The sequence below is a fragment of the Palaemon carinicauda genome, chromosome 16 (genome assembly GCF_036898095.1).
Source record: "Palaemon carinicauda isolate YSFRI2023 chromosome 16, ASM3689809v2, whole genome shotgun sequence".
Lineage (NCBI taxonomy): Eukaryota > Metazoa > Arthropoda > Malacostraca > Decapoda > Palaemonidae > Palaemon > Palaemon carinicauda.
The window spans coordinates 111,120,004-111,139,300 of NC_090740.1; the positions used below are offsets into that span (position 1 = coordinate 111,120,004).

A 19,297-nucleotide genomic window follows, 5' to 3' on the forward strand; every position below is an offset into this window, starting at 1 on the left:
GTTTTTGACAGTTATCAATATAACAAAACCCAAATATATAGGTACCTGGTAAGGAAGTTGACTTAGATGATTACTCTGCCTTGTAAGTCTGTCTTCCTCACGAAGCCCAGCGATCCTCTTAGGATGCTGAAAGACTCCCAGGAGCTGAAGTATCAAGGGTTGCAACCCATACAAACAGGACCTCATCAAACCCCTAATCTGGGCGCTCTCAAGAAATGACTTTGACCACCCGCCAAATCAACCAGGATGCGAAAGGCTTCTTAGCCTTCCGTACAACCCAAAAAACAATATTAAAAACATTTCAAGAGACAGATTAAAAAGGATATTGGAATTAGGGAAGTGTAGTGGTAGAACCCTCACCCACTACTGCACTCGCTGCAACGAATGGACCCAGTGTGTAGCAGTCCTCGTAAAGAGTCTGGACATCTTTTAAGTAAAATGACGCAAACACTGACTTGCTTCTCCAAAAAGTCGCGTCCATGATACTTTGCAGAGATCTATTTTGCTTGAAGGCCACGGAGGTTGCTATAGCTCTAACTTCGTGCGTCTTAACCTTAAGCAAACATCGGTCTTTCTCATTCAAGTGAGAATGAGCTTCTCGTATTAAAAATCTGATAAAATATGACAAAGCATTCTTTGACATAGGCAATGATGGTTTCTTAACTGAGCACCATAATGCCTCAGATTTACCTCGTAATGACTTAGTACGAGCTAAATAGAACTTAAGAGCTCTAACAGGACATAATACTCTTTCCAGTTCGTTGCCTACGATCTCTGATAAGCAAGGAATATCAAAAGATTTAGGCCAAGGACGAGAAGGCAGTTCATTTTTGGCCAGGAAACCAAGTTGAAGAGAACAAGTGGCTTTTTCTGTAGAAAAGCCGATGTTCTTACTGAAGGCATGAAGTTCACTGACTCTTTTAGCCGAGGCCAAGCACACTAGGAAAAGTGTCTTGAGAGTGAGATCCTTCAGGGAGGCTGAATGTAATGGCTCAAACCTGTCTGACATGAGGAACCTTAGGACCACGTCTAAGTTCCATCCAGGAGTTGCCAAACGACGTTCCTTAGAGGTCTCAAAAGACTTAAGGAGATCTTGTAGATCTTTATTGTTGGAAAGATCTAAGCCTCTATGCCGAAAGACCGAAGCCAACATGCTCTTGTAGCCCTTGATCGTGGGAGCTGAAAGGGAGCGAACCTTTCTCAGATGTAAGAGAAAATCAGCGATTTGGGCTACAGAGGTACTGGACGAGGACACAGATGCTGACTTGCACCAGTCTCGAAAGACTTCCCACTTCGACTGGTATACTCTAATGGTAGAAGCTCTCCTCGCTCTTGCAATCGCACTGGCTGCCTCCTTCGAAAAGCCTCGAGCTCTTGAGAGTCTTTCGATAGTCTGAAGGCAGTCAGACGAAGAGCGGGGAGGTTTTGGTGTACATTCTTTACGTGGGGCTGACGTAACAGATCTACCCTTAGAGGAAGACTTCTTGGAAAGTCTACCAGCCATCGAAGTACCTCGGTGAACCACTCTCTCGAGGGCCAGAGGGGAGCAACCAACGTCAACCTTGTCCCTTCGTGAGAGGCGAACTTCTGCAGTACCTTGTTGACAATCTTGAATGGTGGGAATGCATACAAGTCCAGATGAGACCAATCTAGGAGAAATGCGTCTATGTGTATTGCTGCTGGGTCTGGGACTGGAGAGCAATAGATTGGAAGTCTCTTGGTCATCGAGGTTGCAAAGAGGTCTATGGTGGGTTGACCCCAAGTCGCCCAAAGACTCTTGCACACGTCCTTGTGGAGGGTCCATTCCGTAGGAATTACCTGACCCCTCCGACTGAGGCAGTCTGCTAAGACGTTCAAGTCGCCCTGGATAAACCTCGTTAACAGGGAGATGCCTCGATCTCTTGACCAAATGAGCAGGTCCCTTGCGATCTCGTACAGCGTCAGGGAGTGGGTGCCTCCTTGCTTGGAGATGTATGCCAAGGCTGTGGTATTGTCGGAGTTGATCTCTACCACTTTGTTTCGAAGGAGACTCTCGAATTTCATCAAGGCCAAGTGGACTGCCAAAAGCTCCTTGCCGTTGATGTGCATGCTCCTCTGACTTGAGGTCCACAGACCTGAGCATTCCCGACCGTCCAGGGTCGCACCCCAACCCAAATCCGACGCGTCTGAGAATAGTACGTGGTTTGGGTTCTGAACTGCTAGGGAAAGTCCCTCTCTCAGACTGATATTGTCGTTCCACCAATTCAGGCATGCCTTTACTGGTTCGGAGACCGGGATTGATACCGTCTCTAACGTCTTGTCCTTTTTCCAGTGAAAGGCTAGATGGAACTGGAGAGGTCGAAGGTGTAGCCTTCCTAGCGAGACAAACTGCTCCAGGGATGATAGAGTTCCTAATAGACTCATCCAATTCCTGACTGAGCACCGTTCTCTCTTCAACATCAGTTGGACTTTGAGCAGGGCTTGCTCTATTCGGGTGGCAGACGGAAAAGCCCGAAAAACTGGACTGCGAATCTCCATCCCTAAATACAGCATAGTTTGGGATGGGATCAGCTGGGACTTTTCTAGGTTGACCAAAAGTCCCAATTCCTTGGTCAGATCCAATGTCCAATGAAGATCCTGCAGACAGCGATGACTGGACGAGGCTCTGAGAAGCCAGTCGTCCAAGTACAGGGAGGCTCGGATTCCCGATAAATGGAGGAATTTTGCTACATTCCTCATAAGCCTCGTAAACACGAGAGGAGCAGGACTTAGGCCAAAGCACAGGGCCCGAAACTGGTATACCACATTTTTGAAAACAAACCTCAGAAACGGTTGGGAATCTGGGTGTATAGGGATGTGGAAGTACGCGTCTCTTAGGTCGAGAGAGACCATCCAGTCTCCCTTTCTGACCGCTGCTAAGACTGATTTCGTGGTCTCCATGGTGAACTTTGTCTTTGTAACAAAGACGTTGAGTGCACTGACGTCTAGCACCGGTCTCCAACCTCCTGTCTTCTTCGGGACTAGGAAGAGACAGTTGTAAAACCCCGGTGATTGAAGGTCCGAGACTTTCACCACCGCTCCCTTCTCTAGCAATAGAGACACTTCTAGGTTTAGGGCTTGTCTCTTTAACTCCTCTCGGTACCTGGGAGAGAGGTCGATGGGGGAAGTGGCTAGAGGAGGTTTGCGTACAAATGGAATTTTGTACCCCTCTCTGAGCAACCGAACAGACTGTTGGTCTGCGCCCCTCTTCTCCCAGGCCTGCCAGAAGCTCTTCAATCTGGCTCCTACTGCTGTCTGAGGCTGTGGGCAGTCAGACTCTGCCACGTGAGGACTTGGCTCCTCTCTTCTTTCCTCTCTTTCCCTCGGCACGAGTACTTCCCCTGCTGGGAGCTCTGCCACGAAAGGGCGGAATAAATCTGGACGCCGGAGTGTCGATCCTGGGTCTAGCAGAAAAGGATGTAGAAGGAGTCCCTTTGCGAGCAGAGGACTCCACCAAGTCATGGGTGTCCTTCTGCACGAGTGAAGAAGCTATGTCCTTAACCAATTGTTGCGGGAACAAAAACTTTGATAAGGGAGCAAAGAGCAGTTCTGATCTCTGACAGGGAGTAACTCCTGCCGAAAGAAAAGCGCAAAGGGACTCTCGCTTCTTTAAGACTCCCGACGTAAAAGAGGAGGCGAGCTCATTGGAACCATCGCGGATGGCTTTATCCATACAGGACATAATCAGTAAGGAGACATCTCTATCAGCCGATGAGATTTTCCTACTTAAGGCTCCCAAAGACCAGTCAAGGAAGTTGAAAACTTCAAAGGCTCTGTATACGCCTTTCAGCAGATGGTCAAGGTCCGAGGAGGACCAACTAATCTTCGAGCGTCTCATGGCTAGGCGGCGGGGAGAGTCTACGAGGCTTGAGAAGTCACCCTGGGCAGAGGCAGGGACTCCCAAGCCGAGAACTTCTCCCGTGGCATACCAGACGCTCGATCTAGACGAGAGCTTTGACGGAGGGAAGGCAAAGGCCGTCTTCCCCAAACTCCTCCTGGTTTCTAACCAGTCGCCTAAAAGTCGTAAAGCTCTCTTGGAAGAGCGAGAGAGCACTAGCTTTGTAAAGGCTGGCATGTTAGCAGGTAAGCCTAGAGCAAACTCAGACGGTGGCGAACGAGGAGCAACAGTGACGAAGTGATCGGGAAAAAGCTCCTTAAAAATTAACATGACTTTCTTAAAGTCCATAGATGGAGGAACCGTTCTAGGTTCGTCTACATCCGAAGGATGATCATCATGATGAGGGTCAGCAACGTCCTCATCTGAAGGATCCTCATCTGACAACTGCTGAGTAACAAGCAAAGGGGTTGGCAATGCTTGACACGCAGAGTCCACACGCACTGGTGTATTAGTAGCAGTCCAGGACGCTACGTCATGTAACTGCTTAACAGCCTGTGAACTGTCAACAACAACAGGAGCGGGAGGACGCTCGACGTCAACTCGAGACTGTTTTGACTGCCTAGACTGAGCAGTCAAAACAACTCTAGACTGCGGTGGTTGACGCTCAGCGTCAAAACAAGTCAACTCCGATGGTTGGCGAACGTCCTGAACGTCAACAAGAGCATTAGGAAGTGGCTGAACGTCCATATGCGGCTGAAAGTCAACACGTGACTGCATCGAGTGAGGCTCTACAAAGCGTGACTGACGTGACTTAGCTACGCCAACGTCAACAGGACGAGCAAAGGCTCGTTTGGGCGGCTGAAGGCCAGGATCTCGATGAGTAAAGCGGCGAGGATCATCGCGAACCTTATCGGCAGAATAGTCTTCCATAAGGGAGGAGAGCTTAATCTGCATGTCTTGCAGTACAACCCATTTTGGATCAACGGGAATGGGTGCGGTAAACGACGGGGTTAACGTCTGAGACGGCACAACCTTGCCTACACCAAGACTCTCTGAGCCTGTGTAACGTTGTTGCTTAGGCGGCGAGCAGTCTTCCGATGACTGCAAAGGGTCAGAGCTGTCCCAATGGCTACAGCCAGGACGCTGGACCTGTCCTGAAGGGACCGACTTTCGCTTAAGGGGCCTAGAAACCTTGCTCCACGGTTTCTTATGCGAAAAGCCTTCGGATGACGAGGAGAAAATGGTCTCTCTCGTCTTATGGTAGGGGCGATCTTGGTGAGACACGCCTGATACCATAGAGGGAACATCTGTTCGCTGATCAAGGCCTCTCGAACCCATAAGTCGTACGACATTACTTCTCCCCTGGGCTTGGGAGCTTGCAAGAGGTCTCGGACTAGGTGAACGACAGGCACGAACAGACGAACCCTCGGTCGCAACACTGTTCACAACACTTTGCGCACTAATCACTTTCCCACGATTTTCCGCTGTGGCACTCTGACACTTAAGCTCTTTAACGTCAGCCATGAGTTGATTACGATCTGTTGCTAACGATTCCACTCTTTCACCCAAGGCATGAATGGCACGTAACATGTCTCGCATCGATGGTTCCTGAGAGCCAGTAGGGGGTTCAGGCACAACCACTACAGGGGAAGGATTAGGTTCAGGGGCATGTGGAGAGGAAAAATCTACTGACCTAAAGGAACTCCTCCTTACCCTATCTCTCTCTAGCTTACGAGAATACTTGTCGCATTCGAGCCAATCGAATTCCGAAAGGCCCACGCATTCCTCACACCGATCTCCTAATTGACAGGTTTTACCCCGACAATTAGAACACACAGTATGTGGGTCGAGAGAGGCCTTTGGAAGACGCCTATTGCAATCCCTAGCATTACACTTACGAAATCTAGGGGCTTGTGAAGCGTCAGCCATTTTGAATTAGTCAAAGAAAGTCCAAAAAAAACAATCCAAGTCATCAACAATTAAATCTGTCCAATAAAGAGTTCAAGAGTTTAAGTTGAGGAAAAAACACCTGCACTGCGAAAGCTCAAACCAAAATGAAGTACTTCACCAAATATGTTGAGAAAACTCCAGGTTATACAGCGAGTATTGATACGTCTTGTCGTCAAGGTCGACAGAGAAGAATTGAAGGCTTGTTTACATGCATGTGTGGTATCTGGCCGATAGTTGGCGCTGGTGGGCACACCCGCAACCTTCATAGCGATCGCTCGCGAGTTTTTGTGTGTGTTTTCTGTCGAGCCGCTGGAGCAGCAGCTATTATATATTCACCGGCTAAGTTAAATATTTAAAAAGAAGAAACTGTTAGGGCCTTAATCAGTAATGCCAAAATGGAAAGCCAGTACAGTGTTATGTCCCCTATTAGAGGATATAATGTCAAAAGAGGCACATTACAAGAAATGTGTTTGACAAGACTTTTTACCTTGTAAGGAGGATGCAAGAAAGGTGCTCTGTTCCATAACTTGCACATCCAAAAAAATATACATATCACAGCTGATTTACAAAATGCTTACATTTATAATAATTACCAGCTAAAACTAACTAATAATTAGTGCAAATGAAAGTTGCAGTTGTGATCTTACGTTAATTTGTATTGCTATTTGAATAAATGATGACTTCATAATGTAATATAATTCTTTTATTCATGACTCTTTCCAAGTGTTATCATTTGAACAAATAGCGCTATGTGTTCTCAACAAATAATAACTGACTGTTTGATAGGCTTAGCCTAGTCTAGTCTAACAATAATAGGACACACCATACATGGATATGATGAAATCATATATTGGACACTAAATCTCAAGGGTCACATAGGGAAGTATACACGGTATTATACAAAAGAATTTTAAAAATCAGAACTATCTCTCAATCAAATAGTTTACAGCACTTTATGATACTGAAAAGCTGGATCATTATGATGGTGTTTGGCAGAAAGTATTCAATAGTTGATTGTTCACTTGTCACAGCCATCACAAAGAGGGGAGATTTCCATTTAAGTGGGATCCGACTTAGAAAGAAGATTAATCAGAGCCCTGTACACAGAAGGGCAAGCACAAATCCATACATACAAAAAACCTGTGACTAAACATCCGATAAAAACTAATGCCAGAACGTCACCACGTGAAGTAAAAATTAATTAACTAATGAAATAATCAAATTTAAAATTCTGGAAACAATGCAGAATACTGAACATAAGGCCATGGATCTTTGCATCTTCAAAAGTTAGCAAATTATAGGCTCTTAAAGTCGAGGTTTTATTTAGTAATACCTGTACCAGAAAATTATTTCAATACAAATTCAATATTGTTAGAGAACTCTTAACTACTAATTAGTTTAACCAGACCACCGAGCTAAACACTGACTCTAAAAGGGCAGGCCCAAAGGATTGGACATAAATAGTAAAGTTTCAATTTCTTTGGAAAAATTGGAGTTCCAGAAAACATTGGTTGGATAAGCAAAAATTTACATAGATTCTTAAAAATTCCCAAATTAATTTGTTTCCAAAATGACATTAATTTTAAATTGAAGTTTGGAAAATCAAATAATGTGCTCAACTGTCAGTTGAGATCATCTGTATTAACTGCATAATGAGACTGGGTAATATATGTTAACAAATGACAAATTACATGTGCTTCTGAAGACTTGTAATTCTACTGTTTAATATAAGTCAGTCCAGATTATTATTATTATTATTATTATTATTACTTGCTAAGCTACAACCCTAGTTGGAAAAGAAAGATGCTATAAGCCCAGGGGCCCCAACAGGGAAAATAGCCCAGTGAGGAATGGAAACAAGGAAAATTAATATATTTTAAGAACAATGACATTTAGATAAATATTTCCTATATAAACTATGAAAACTTTAACAAAAAAAGAGGAAGAGAAACGTGATAGAATAGTGTGCCCGAGTGTACCCTCAAGCAAGAGAACTCTAACCCAAGACAGGGGAAGACCATGGTACAGAGCCTATAGCACAACCCAAGACTAGAGAACAATGGTTTGATTTTGGAGTGTCCTTCTCCTAGGTTTTTAACACTAACTTTTTATGAATATTTTGCATTCCTTTTAAGGATTTCTCAAGTAACTAAATGGTTTTCTTTATTGAATTCATAAGCTTTATAATGTATATCATATTTGTTTTCACAAACTTTTAACTACTGTATAAAACTTTTTATTTGACACTTTCTTGTCATCCTATTATTCAAATGTAACTGAAGAATACAGCATCCAAAGTGTGAGACATGTAAAAAAATGCAAATAAGCAAAATAGAATTTTAATAAAATGTATTATTTCAATACATACATGGGAGTCACATAGCTGCTATTTGAAAAGTGAGAGCTTCTTGACCTTAAATAAAAAAAAAAAGTGTTCTCACTCGCCTCCAAGTACTAATCAGTATGGTATTGTAAACATACTCCTGGGAGGAAAACATGCTTAGTGCTCCATGTAAACCAGTCATCTCCCTAACTCATTCTACCAAAGTTATTAAAAACCTGTACGATGAATATTACATGGGAGACTTACAGTTGACTACCACATTTACCGCATTTCTTAGGAGGTCAGAGTGATCATGAACATAACTTCTTACATATCAAGTATTAGGCCATTTCCACCAACAGATTCAAAGCTCCTTACCCAACCAAAAGCTGAACTTCACAGCTGTCACCACTGTATATACTTTCAAAATGTTGAACAAACCACAATTCTTACCTTTGTTCGTTGGAAAACAGCTTTCTGTTCTAGATTCTTAAGGTGGCCTGGGTTGTTTATATTGGTGCGAATCCAACATATATCTTCACACCGTCGGAAACCCCACTTACGGAGGCACTGTCTTCCGAGATCCAAACCTTCGGATGAACCACACCACAGAAAGATGAAGCTCCTTGGGGCAGCCACCTGTAAATATGTATTATGCATCTTTAGATTTGTCTGAGAAGTAGTTTACAAACATTTGTCATTCAGCCTGACGTTATACACAAAATCAAGAACGTGATAAATTGTGCACTGTACGCAACAGTATCATTCACGTATTCATTTACCTACAGTATTTCTTTATTGATTCAATATATCCATTCCCTCCCAGTAAGAATTAAGAACCATGGTCATTTGGCATAAAGAAATTAATACTGTTTAAGGGGTTGAAATATGGCATCACAGTAAAGTACATACTTTTTTAATAAAAAGTTTAAACTACCTTGATATCCAAACATGTCGAATGCTGAAGCATGTTTAGAGTCGGCCAGTTTACCAATGAAAGTCATATTCAAGTCTATAGTATACGACAGAATACATTTTGTATCCCTATAATTATAGGAACTCGGTTGAGTCCCTTGTTAGGCTGGGAGGAACGTAGAGAGTAGAGGTCCCCTTTTTTGTTTTGTTTAATTTGTTGATGTCGGCTACTCCCCAAAATTGGGGGAAGTGCCTTGGTATATGTATGTATGTATGTATAATTATAGAATATTGTTTTTTGTTGCAGAATTTCATGGAATAAGAATTAAAAGGATGATAAAAATCATAGAGTAGCTTGGAGTAAATAAAGAACTCGACTGCACGTCTCAGAGTAACTGACCTGAGCTATGTCCAAATCCATTATTTTCTGCCAATCCCAAAACTGCACATTGCTCACTCCGGCATGTTGATACTCCTCTAACGGAGGCTCGACAAGTATTACGTCAAACTTGGTCGGAAGGTCGCGCAAATCATATGTATGTAGATCAGTTTGCAAATACATAGGTGGGGTTGCTGTTGAAGCTATCAAGTCATCCTGTAAAGAGGTTTTGGAAAAATTCTAAGATATACAAATACTGCAGATATAAATAACTGGCATTTCCATACAACTTTTTAACCCTTTTACCCCCAAAGGACGTACTGGTACGTTTCACAAAACCCATTCCTTTACCCCCATGGACGTACCGGTACGTCCTTGCAAAAAAATGCTATAAAAAATTTTTTTCCATATTTTTTATAATTTTTTGAGAAAATTCAGGCATTTTCCAAGAGAATGAGACCAACCTGACCTCTCTATGACAAAAATGAAGGCTGTTAGAGCAATTTAAAAAAAAATATACTGCAAAATGTGCTTGAAAAAAATAACCCCCTGGGGGTTAAGGGTTGGAAATTTCCAAAGAGCCTGGGGGTAAAAGGGTTAATAAAATCTTGGTATCTGTACAATCTGTATGGAATAGGATGGCTATTTCTGTAATCATGTATTTACATTAATTGTGGATGTAAAAAATCTACCAATAATTATTGTACTTAATATTACTAGCTAAGTTACAACCCTAGTTGGAAAAGCAAGGGCTCCAGCAGGGAAAAATAGCCCAGCGAGGAAAGGAAAAATAGGAAATTAAAATATTTTAAGAAGAGTAACAACAGTAGACTAATCTCCTACATAAATTATAGAAACTAACAAAACAAGAGGAAGAGAAATAAGATACAATAGAGTACTCAAGTGTACCTAAAGCAAGAGAATTCCGTTATCATATATTTACATTAATTGTTGCTGTAAAAAAATCTACGGATAATTATTTTACCTATTATTATTACTAGCTAAGTTACAAACCTAGTTGGAAAAGCAAGATACTATAAACCCAAGGGCTCCAGCAGAAAAAATAGCCCAGTGAGGAAAGGAAATGAAAGGAATAAACTACAGGAAAAGTAATAAACAACCAAAATAAAATATTTCAAGAACAGTAACATTAAAATAGATCTTTCCTATACAAACTATAAAAACTTAAAAAAATCCAGAGGAAGAGAAATAAGATAGAATAGTTTGCCCGAGTGTACCTTCAAGCATGAGAGCTTTGGATGAAGTGAAATTAAATGTCTACAATGTGTGTAAATTTTACATGAAAAGTTAACACACAGTACTGACATGTATCAAAAGAAGCGGCAATCAGGTTATTGCAAATGTCATTCTGCTTACTGTATGAAAGTAAATAATATTGTTTTATTACTGCTTACTGTATGAAAGTATATAATATTATTTTAATACTGCTTACTGTATGAAAGTTTATATTGTTTTATTACTGCTTACTGTATGAAAGTATATAATATTATTTTATTACTGCTTACTGTATGAAAGTTTATATTGTTTTATTACTGCTCACTGTATGAAAGTTTATAATGTTTTATTACTCCTTACTGTATGAGTACTGTATAAAATATTGTTTTATTACAATATTTCTTTATTTTATTACAGTGTATAAACATTTCATACAATATTTCAGTTGGATTTGTGTTTATATCTATGATATTTCAAGTTGGAGGCCTTCTATACTTTTTGTTTCATACACTGAGAAGGTCATACCTTGACGATCAATTCGTCATTGGTTTAGTGACGGAAATCTACTCAAGAACCAATAACATAGGCTTTTGAAAACTAGTGTTTCCTTCGCCTGAATGCTGTCAAAATCCTAAACTCACCTTCAGCTTGATAAGTTCACGAAGTTTTGGATACTCCTCAAATCTGTCCGCAAGACCGACGTCTCTTATAAAATTCTGAGGTCGCTGACCAGTGTCTACAAAGTGCTGGCAGTAATCATTATGAGGATTTGCTGACTGAGTTCCCTGCAAGATTTATCATGAATAATGAAAAAACCTTTAAAAAAATTAATCATATAATCTACATACAACCTTAATATAGTGATAAAATGACAAATTCGGAGATAATTTGTTTTCTTCCCTAACTTATACAAACCTGGAGTTCTTTATGTGGATTATCTGGAAATCCACATAAATAACGGAAGGTTTGTTAGTAGGGGAACAATTTATTATTTCTATACTCATCAGATGTTCATGCTGCTTTTTCTTTGGAGGCCTGGTTTAAATTGACACTTTTCTGTAAAATAAAATCATTCTTTTTTCAATTTTCCTGTTTATTTTACTTCAAACAATACATGCCTTTAACAAAAGAAATGAGCCCTCTACCGTAAGTGGTAGTTAGGTCAGGTTGTCTCCATCAGAAACATGTAGCTTTCAATTTCCATAAAATTATTTATTGAATAGGCTATTTATTATGTAGATATGCCAATAATAAATAAGGTAAAAATAGTTTTATTACCTTTATATAAATAAATATAGTGTTATTATAAAAATCTCAGAATTATGTACTTCTTACGGTGACCTTTACAACCCAACACTAATCTGGTTATCTGGATTCCGTCCGTTATATGCGAAGTCTGTAATAACAGTGTCCGTTATTGTGAGGTTCTTATTGTCATTTACTACATAAATAAATTTTGCTGAATGTAACACGTAGCAATACGTAAGCAAATAGAATACTGCAATCACTTATTCTAATTATGTAAATTAAGAATTTGCATTTGCAAACAAGCAGTTGTATAAAAATCCAAGCCCTGTTGATTAGTTTCAGGCAAATAAAACACCAACAAACAATCAATAAATAAAGTGAATTATGTATGACTGTATTTTCACCATGATCATTATCATGACGTCCTGCATTTTTTATACAATTTTTTATACAATTCTTCCTAAGAAGTCTGTTGAATAAAAAACATTATTTCTATAATAGTGTTCGTTATCAATTTTTTAGTATTAAATAACCAACAAAACCATTCATATCATTACTATTTTAAGCTAAGCTACAACCTTAGTTCGAAAAGCAGGATGATATAAGCCCAAGGGCTTCAACAAAGAAAAATAGCCCAGTGAGGAAAGGAAACAAGGAAATCAAAAACTATAAGAGAAGTAATAAACAATTAAAACAAAATATTTTGAGAACAGTAACAACATTAAATTAAATCTTGCATACATAAACTATAAAAAACTTAAAAAAAAAAGAAAATCAGGAAGAGAAATAAGATCAAATACCTATGACCTTTGTGCAATTTCTCTCCCAACTAAGTTCAACTTGAAACAAGCTTACTTTTGAATGCAAGATAAAAAATTAAAGAGCTGAAGGACATTATTTTAATAGCTGATCTACAGCTAAGTAAAATTACCATGTTAAACCATGTAGGCTAACTTAAAGAGTGGTTCTTTAAATAGCAGAGGATGTCAATCATAATTCTCTTGCTTGAGGGTATACTCGGGCATATAATTCTATCCAATTTCTCTTCCCCTTGTTTTGTTCAAGTTTTTATAGTTTATATAAGAAATATTTATCTTAATGTTGTTACTGTTCTTAAAATATTTAAATTTTCCTTGTTTCCTTTCCTCACTCGGCTATTTTCCCTGTTGGGGCCCTTGAGCTTATAGCATCCTGCTTTTCCAACTAGAGTTGTAGCTTAGCAAGTAATAATAATAATAATAATAATAATAAAAGTAATAATAACACAGTAATAATAATAATAATAATAATAATAATAATAATAATAGTATGCCATCTTTAACACAGGAAAGTTTCCTGCATTTACAGTGAACATGATAATGACTTGCCTTCAAGAAAGTGGAAGAATCAGTGTAGATCATATTAGCGGCTTCATCGCCTTCAAGCTCTTCTTGTTGTCTGGATCTACGAAGCCTTTTGATCCGATCAATATCATCGTAGTGTTTGTCGGTGTTTCCGAGGGCTTGACCCAACTTATCAGCACTTGAGACGCCCAACTGAAATTTAATAATCAGCTGAAAAAAGTTCTCTAACTGAGAATGAAAGCCTGTGAACAAACAAAGTTTCTTAGGAAAATTTTGAGGAATATGTGAATAATAAATTATAGTTAAGATAAGCTCTTATTGTACAACAAATTATTGAAAACAAAATAAAGCATGATAGTATACATACATATATATACCAAGGCACTTCCCCCAATTTTGGGGGTAGCCGACATCAAACAAATGAAACAAAAAAGGGAACCTCTCCTCTCTACGTTACTCCCAGCCTGACAAGGGACTCAACTGAGTTTGGCTGGTACTGCTAGGGTGCCACAGCCCACCCTCCCCCTTTATCCACCACAGATGAAGCTTCATAACGCTGAATCCCCTACTGCTGCTACCTCCGCGATCATCCAAGGCACCGGAGGAAGCAGCAGGGCCTACCGGAACTGCGTCACAATTCCTTCTCTCACACACCCTTCCAAATTCTGTCACTAATAGGCCAAGCTTCTCTTCCGCGTCTGTAACCAGTACACTATCATCCGCAAACAACAACTGATTTACCTCCCATTCATGGTCATTCTCGTTTATCAGTTTCAATCCTCGTCCAAGCACTCGAGCATTCACCTCTCTCACCACTCCATCAACATACAAGTTAAACAACCATGGCGACATCACAAATCTCTGTCTCAGCCCCACTCTCACCGGAAACCAATCGCTCACGTCATTTCCTATCCTAACACATGCTTTACGGATAGGAAATGATAATATAATAACTTAAAATGAATGAGCTTCAAATTTCTAAGAGAATGACTAAGGAAAAAATTTGAAAGGCAATGATCTGAAGAATATAGGAACACATACATAGAGTAGATTAACATTTAGATAAGCAAAAAGGCTGTTCAATAGTACTCTACATTTATGAAAGAGACTCAAATATCATGGACAAAATCCACGTGATCAATTGTGGCATGTGGATAGAAATTATATCATGCAATGTAATATATACACTTTCTTTATAGTGCTGTTTAATAAACATATCAGCCCTTTACCCTTATTTCTATTCATATTTACAAATCTAATACTTTTCTACTGTTTTATTACCACCTTAGCATGAGAGGGAAAACTAGGAGCTGAACCATCCTACTTAGGGAAACTTGATCAGCAATCAGAAGACACGCGAGACATTGCTTATACAGATATTTGAATTTCATCTACTCCTTTATTTTGTCTGCTGGATAGTAGATAATGGACCTAGGAGGAATTCCCTGTACAAATTGTAAAGCCCAGTAATGAACATATAAAATAAATTCTAAAACTAATTTGTATTTTCCCTAGTTATACAAACCTGAACTCTTTAAAGTAGGGATATGTTTTTGGTGGCACTGTAACTACCATTGAACGTTAATAAGGTACAGTAAAGGTTTAAGGCTGCTCATGAATAGGAGGGGCAAAGGACAATGACAATGCCCTAGAGACTGAACCATATATACATATGATCAGTGCCCAAGCCCTCTCTCCACCTAAGCTATGACCAAGGAAGGCCTAGCAATGGCTGCTGATGACTCAACAGATAGATCTAAAGTCTTCCCCAAAACCTCCATCATTAGCTCATGGATGGTGAGGTTGCAGAAACCAAAGAAACTAACGAATTTCAGCAGGACTCAAACCCCAGTCTGGCGTTCACCAGTCAGGGACGTTAGCACATCGGCCACCCTGACCCTAGTTGGTTAATGAGAGACTGTGCTAGTCCCTCCCATCAGCCCGAGGGTCATGGTGGCCTATTGGAAACATCCCTGCCTGGTGTTCTGGTGGATAGTGGTTTGTATTAATATAGAAACAAAAAAAAATAAAAGACTAGAAGGCTCAATGCTGATTAATTCAAGTACTGTAAAGCTAAAACTTCCAGAAACTTCATAACTTAAAATAATCAGAAAGTTTGTAAAGCTAAAATTTCCAGAAACTTCATAACTCACAATAATAAAAAAAAAAAGTTCGGAAACTCTGGAAATCTCTGAAAGCTGACATCCAGTCACTACACACACAAAAAATTATTTAATCAACTAATGAACATATGACTCACAGACTAAGCTCCCTGAGCAACCTCAGCCTCTCCTTATCCTTCCAAAAATTGGATTGGCTTGTATGGGATTCCCGAGTTGTGCATAAGTAGGCTTTGTTAAATTACTGGACTCTATACTCTATTTTAAGTAGTGAACAGCTTGCTCCATGTAAAATGATACTGACCCACATTGCTACATGTCTGGAATTCCTGAGTTGTACATACAGTATATGTTAAATTAACCCTGGAACGGTACGGTGGGTCGTCCGCGACCCCGAGCGTCAAAACAAAAGAGGTTTTTCTCACGTGACTCACCCCCGTGACTGAATTTGTGGGTGATCGACCTGCAGTAGGTGTCTCGCCTACACGCTCTAGTAGTGTCCAGATGTGCATTGCTGTAGCTGTACTCCTTCCCAGATTTCTGAGACGCGTCGGGGTCGAGCGCGACCGAGTTTACCCTTCTAAGGTAATTTGCATAATTATCAAAGTTATTACGTATTATGAAATTGTCGTAGAATGGTGCAACTTGTATAGGTTATCAGTTGTGGAAAGTCTTGGCTACCATGTGCATGATTTTTTTTTTAGTTGAAATGTCGTTCATCACCACGAGGACCATTTTACCGCGAGTGCCCCTTTTTCATTTTTTTTTCATTTTTTGGCCGAGTCATTTTTCCGTAAGAAATTGCCAAATAGTGTCGCAAAATTTTTGCTTTTTTAGTGTTGGAAAATGTGTCTAGATGATCTGGCTACCCATGCGTGACTTTGTTTTTGTCAGATACGCCGTAGATATTGGTATGTGGGGTATTTTCCTGCGGTTGCCAATTTCTGTTTTTTTTCAATATTTGTAAAAATTTACTACGTAGTAAGGAATTGCCGTATATTATTGATTTTTTTTCATGTTTATTTGTTAGAAAGTGTGCCTTGATGGTTGGGCTAACACGTGCATGTCTTTTTTTTTATCTGAGATGCCGTATATTAGAATGTTGGCCATTTTTCCGCGAGTGCCCCTTTTTATTTGTTTTGCATTTTTTTGCTTAGTCATGTTACCGTAAGGAATTGGCAAGTAGTGTCGCAAAACTTATATTTTTATAGTGTTGGAAAGTGTTTCTAGATGATCTGGCTACCCATGCCTATCTTTTTTTTTAGCCAGATATGGCGTATATATATGTATGTGTTCGATTTTCCTGTGATTGCCATTTTTTCGTTTTTTTCCCATTTCTTTCAAAATTACTACGTACTAAGGAACTATCACAGAGTAATGATTCATTTAGATTTTTATTTGTCGGAAAATGTGCCTTGATGGTTTGCCTAGCACGTGGCTGAATTTTTTTTTTTCTGAAATGCCGTATATTAGAATGTTGGCCATTTTTCCGCGAGTGCCCCTTTTTATTTGTTTTGCATTTTTTTTGCTTAGTCATGTTACCGTAAGGAATTGGCAAGTAGTGTCGCAAAACATGACAAATTCGAAGATAATTTGTATTTTTCCTAACCATACAAACCTTAGCTATTTACACAGGGTTTACCTTTTAGCGCAGCTGAAATGGCGAGCCATTAGAATTTAACGAGGGTGTATTACCCCCGCGCTAGTTAGCGGGGGGTAGGGGAGTGGTAGCTAGCTACCCCTCCCCTCCCTCACACACAGATGAATGCTCACTTTCACTTAGAGGTAGGACTTGTCTTGGGGGACAGGGCTGGCGGGCAAATGTGTGTAAATAGCTAAGGTTTGTATGGTTAGGAAAAATACAAATTATCTTCGAATTTGTCATTTGTTCCGTAACCGAAATACAAACCACGCTATTTACACAGGGTGACTTACCCCTTAGGAAGGGTGGAAAGTCCCCAGCCATACTGGCTTTGGCTTTACCCGGGGACTCAGAATCCGAGTGAGTCGCACTCGAGAAAAGGAGTCCCTGCACCTCCCATGTGGCCTACGTAAGCTTGTGTGTGAAGGAAGAAGTGTGACCCGTCCTAGGCAGTTGACCTGGAATTCCAGAAGGAACTCTGGGTTAGGACGTTCCCAATACCACCTCGTCAGGGTATGGGGGACGCGACAGTATTGACTCAATACTCGGAACACAAGGAAGCATGGTTTACCTGCAGAGGTTCGAGGTCAGCTATGCAGAGACCAGGATGCTGCTTCCCCGTAGAGGGGATGATGAAGAAAGAAGTAAGGGCCAGACATACTTCTTTCATCATGCAGACTAAAACCTGATAACAATGCCCTCAACCTTCTGCTACCTGTCCAAAAAGGAGCCTGAGGTTAGACCAGCTGTTGTGTAGCCACCACAGAGCGATAGAAAACGTATCGAGACTCCTGTGGGTCACGCCCTGCAGGAAGCGGGCTGCGAAGGTCATTAGACGCTTCCAGACTCCAGCTTGTAGCACCTGCGTCACAGAGTAGTATTACTCGAAGGCGAGGGACGTTGCGATGTATCCAACATCGTGCTGTAGGGCGACGTGACGGGGGAGGGTCTGGAGACAGGTCGAGATGAATGTCCCTGAGTCCGGGCTGAAGAGGTATACTGGTGACTCTCCCCCATGTCCTCCTTGTGCTCCCAAATCGGCTGCAACTGAGGACAAACTGCAGCTGTTCCCAGCGCTAACCTCTCGATTCCTTTACTGGCAAGAAAGAGAAGGTCTTGGGACATCAGATACAGAATGGAGACTCGAAATCTTGAATGAATCGGACCGAAGGGCCGGGACCCCCAGATTCTGAGTCTAGCCAACAACTCAGGAGCGAGCCTGAATGTTGCCTTCCCCTCTTCCTTAGAAAGGGGGGAGTTGTAAGAGACCAAGAAGATTGCTTACACACTGGCCGTGGCCAGAGTGAGCAGGAGACCCAAGGCGGAATACAATCCGAGGCCTGTCGTAAAGGGTCTTGAGAAGATCTCTTAAAGGACTAAAAGTCTGAGCCATGCTCCAAGTTGGAGGTCTTCCTCCGACTAGGGCAGGGACGATCGTAGCTTCGCATGAGCGAGGATAGATCCAGCGGGCAGGAAAAAGTTATTCCTTCAAGCCTGAAGGTCAGGGAAAGGCTGAACGACAGGCTTCATTGCCGAGAGCGGAAAGGAGTTTCCTCCCGCCGAAAGGCAATAAGACCGTTATTGCTGGAGAAGAGGCCTCAAGGGAAGAGGTATATCTCCCACGGCACCAACCACCTTAGACTCTTCACTTTGCCTGGGAGACCCCTGTGGATGACTATCGCAGATGACGCGACCTCCGTACCGCGACTGTAGCGGGTTGTCTCTTCTTGAGGAGGAGGCGTAGTGTCTCCAGGCATGAAGCCGAAGCGACGCCCCGGTTCGGGAGAGATGTCGCAGTGTGGTTGCTTGAGTAGTCTGCGCCGTGGGAGAAGCTCTCCCGGGAGTTCCGTCAGGGGAAGCAGAGGGTCCCGAAACCGTTCTGCGCATAGTCCCAGTGGAGCTCTCCCATTGAAAGGTTGACAGACAACCTGGTCTTATTGAGACCCATTGTCCACAGACAAAAAGGAGGGAAGACGCAGGCGTCGAAGTTGTCCCACCATCACCGGAATGCATCTTGCCAGAGTCTCGGGGTCTGAGACTGGGGGGAAGAATAGCGGAAGCTTGAGGTTCCAAGCTGTCGCGATCAGGTCCCCCAGACCAGTACTTGCTGGTTACCCAAGGTCAAAGACCCCCAGGTACACTCTCTCTACGAGGCTCTGCTCGGATAGTCTGAGAGAACATTCCCCTGCCTGGAATGAGAGCCGATGGTGGTATTGAGAGAATCTCAATCATCCCGGTATCTCTACTGCAAGATGTGAAAGTGTGAAAATGCGTCCCCTGCTGGT

The 19,297-nt window shown here is 41.3% G+C and overlaps 1 protein-coding gene across 3 annotated transcripts in view; it reads right to left on the bottom strand.

The window, feature by feature from the left end:
- The window catches only part of LOC137655093 (N6-adenosine-methyltransferase non-catalytic subunit-like), a 42,514-nt gene that overhangs the window by 3,778 nt on the left and 19,439 nt on the right, over positions 1-19,297 (bottom strand). For all 3 annotated transcript variants that reach the window (XM_068388989.1, XM_068388988.1, XM_068388987.1), the window contains exons 3-6: positions 13,275-13,442; positions 11,301-11,444; positions 9,445-9,639; positions 8,583-8,768 (exon numbers count right to left, since the gene is read on the bottom strand). In XM_068388989.1, the coding sequence (XP_068245090.1) occupies positions 8,583-8,768; positions 9,445-9,639; positions 11,301-11,444; positions 13,275-13,442 (693 nt within the window). The remainder of the gene's footprint in view (positions 1-8,582; positions 8,769-9,444; positions 9,640-11,300; positions 11,445-13,274; positions 13,443-19,297) is intronic.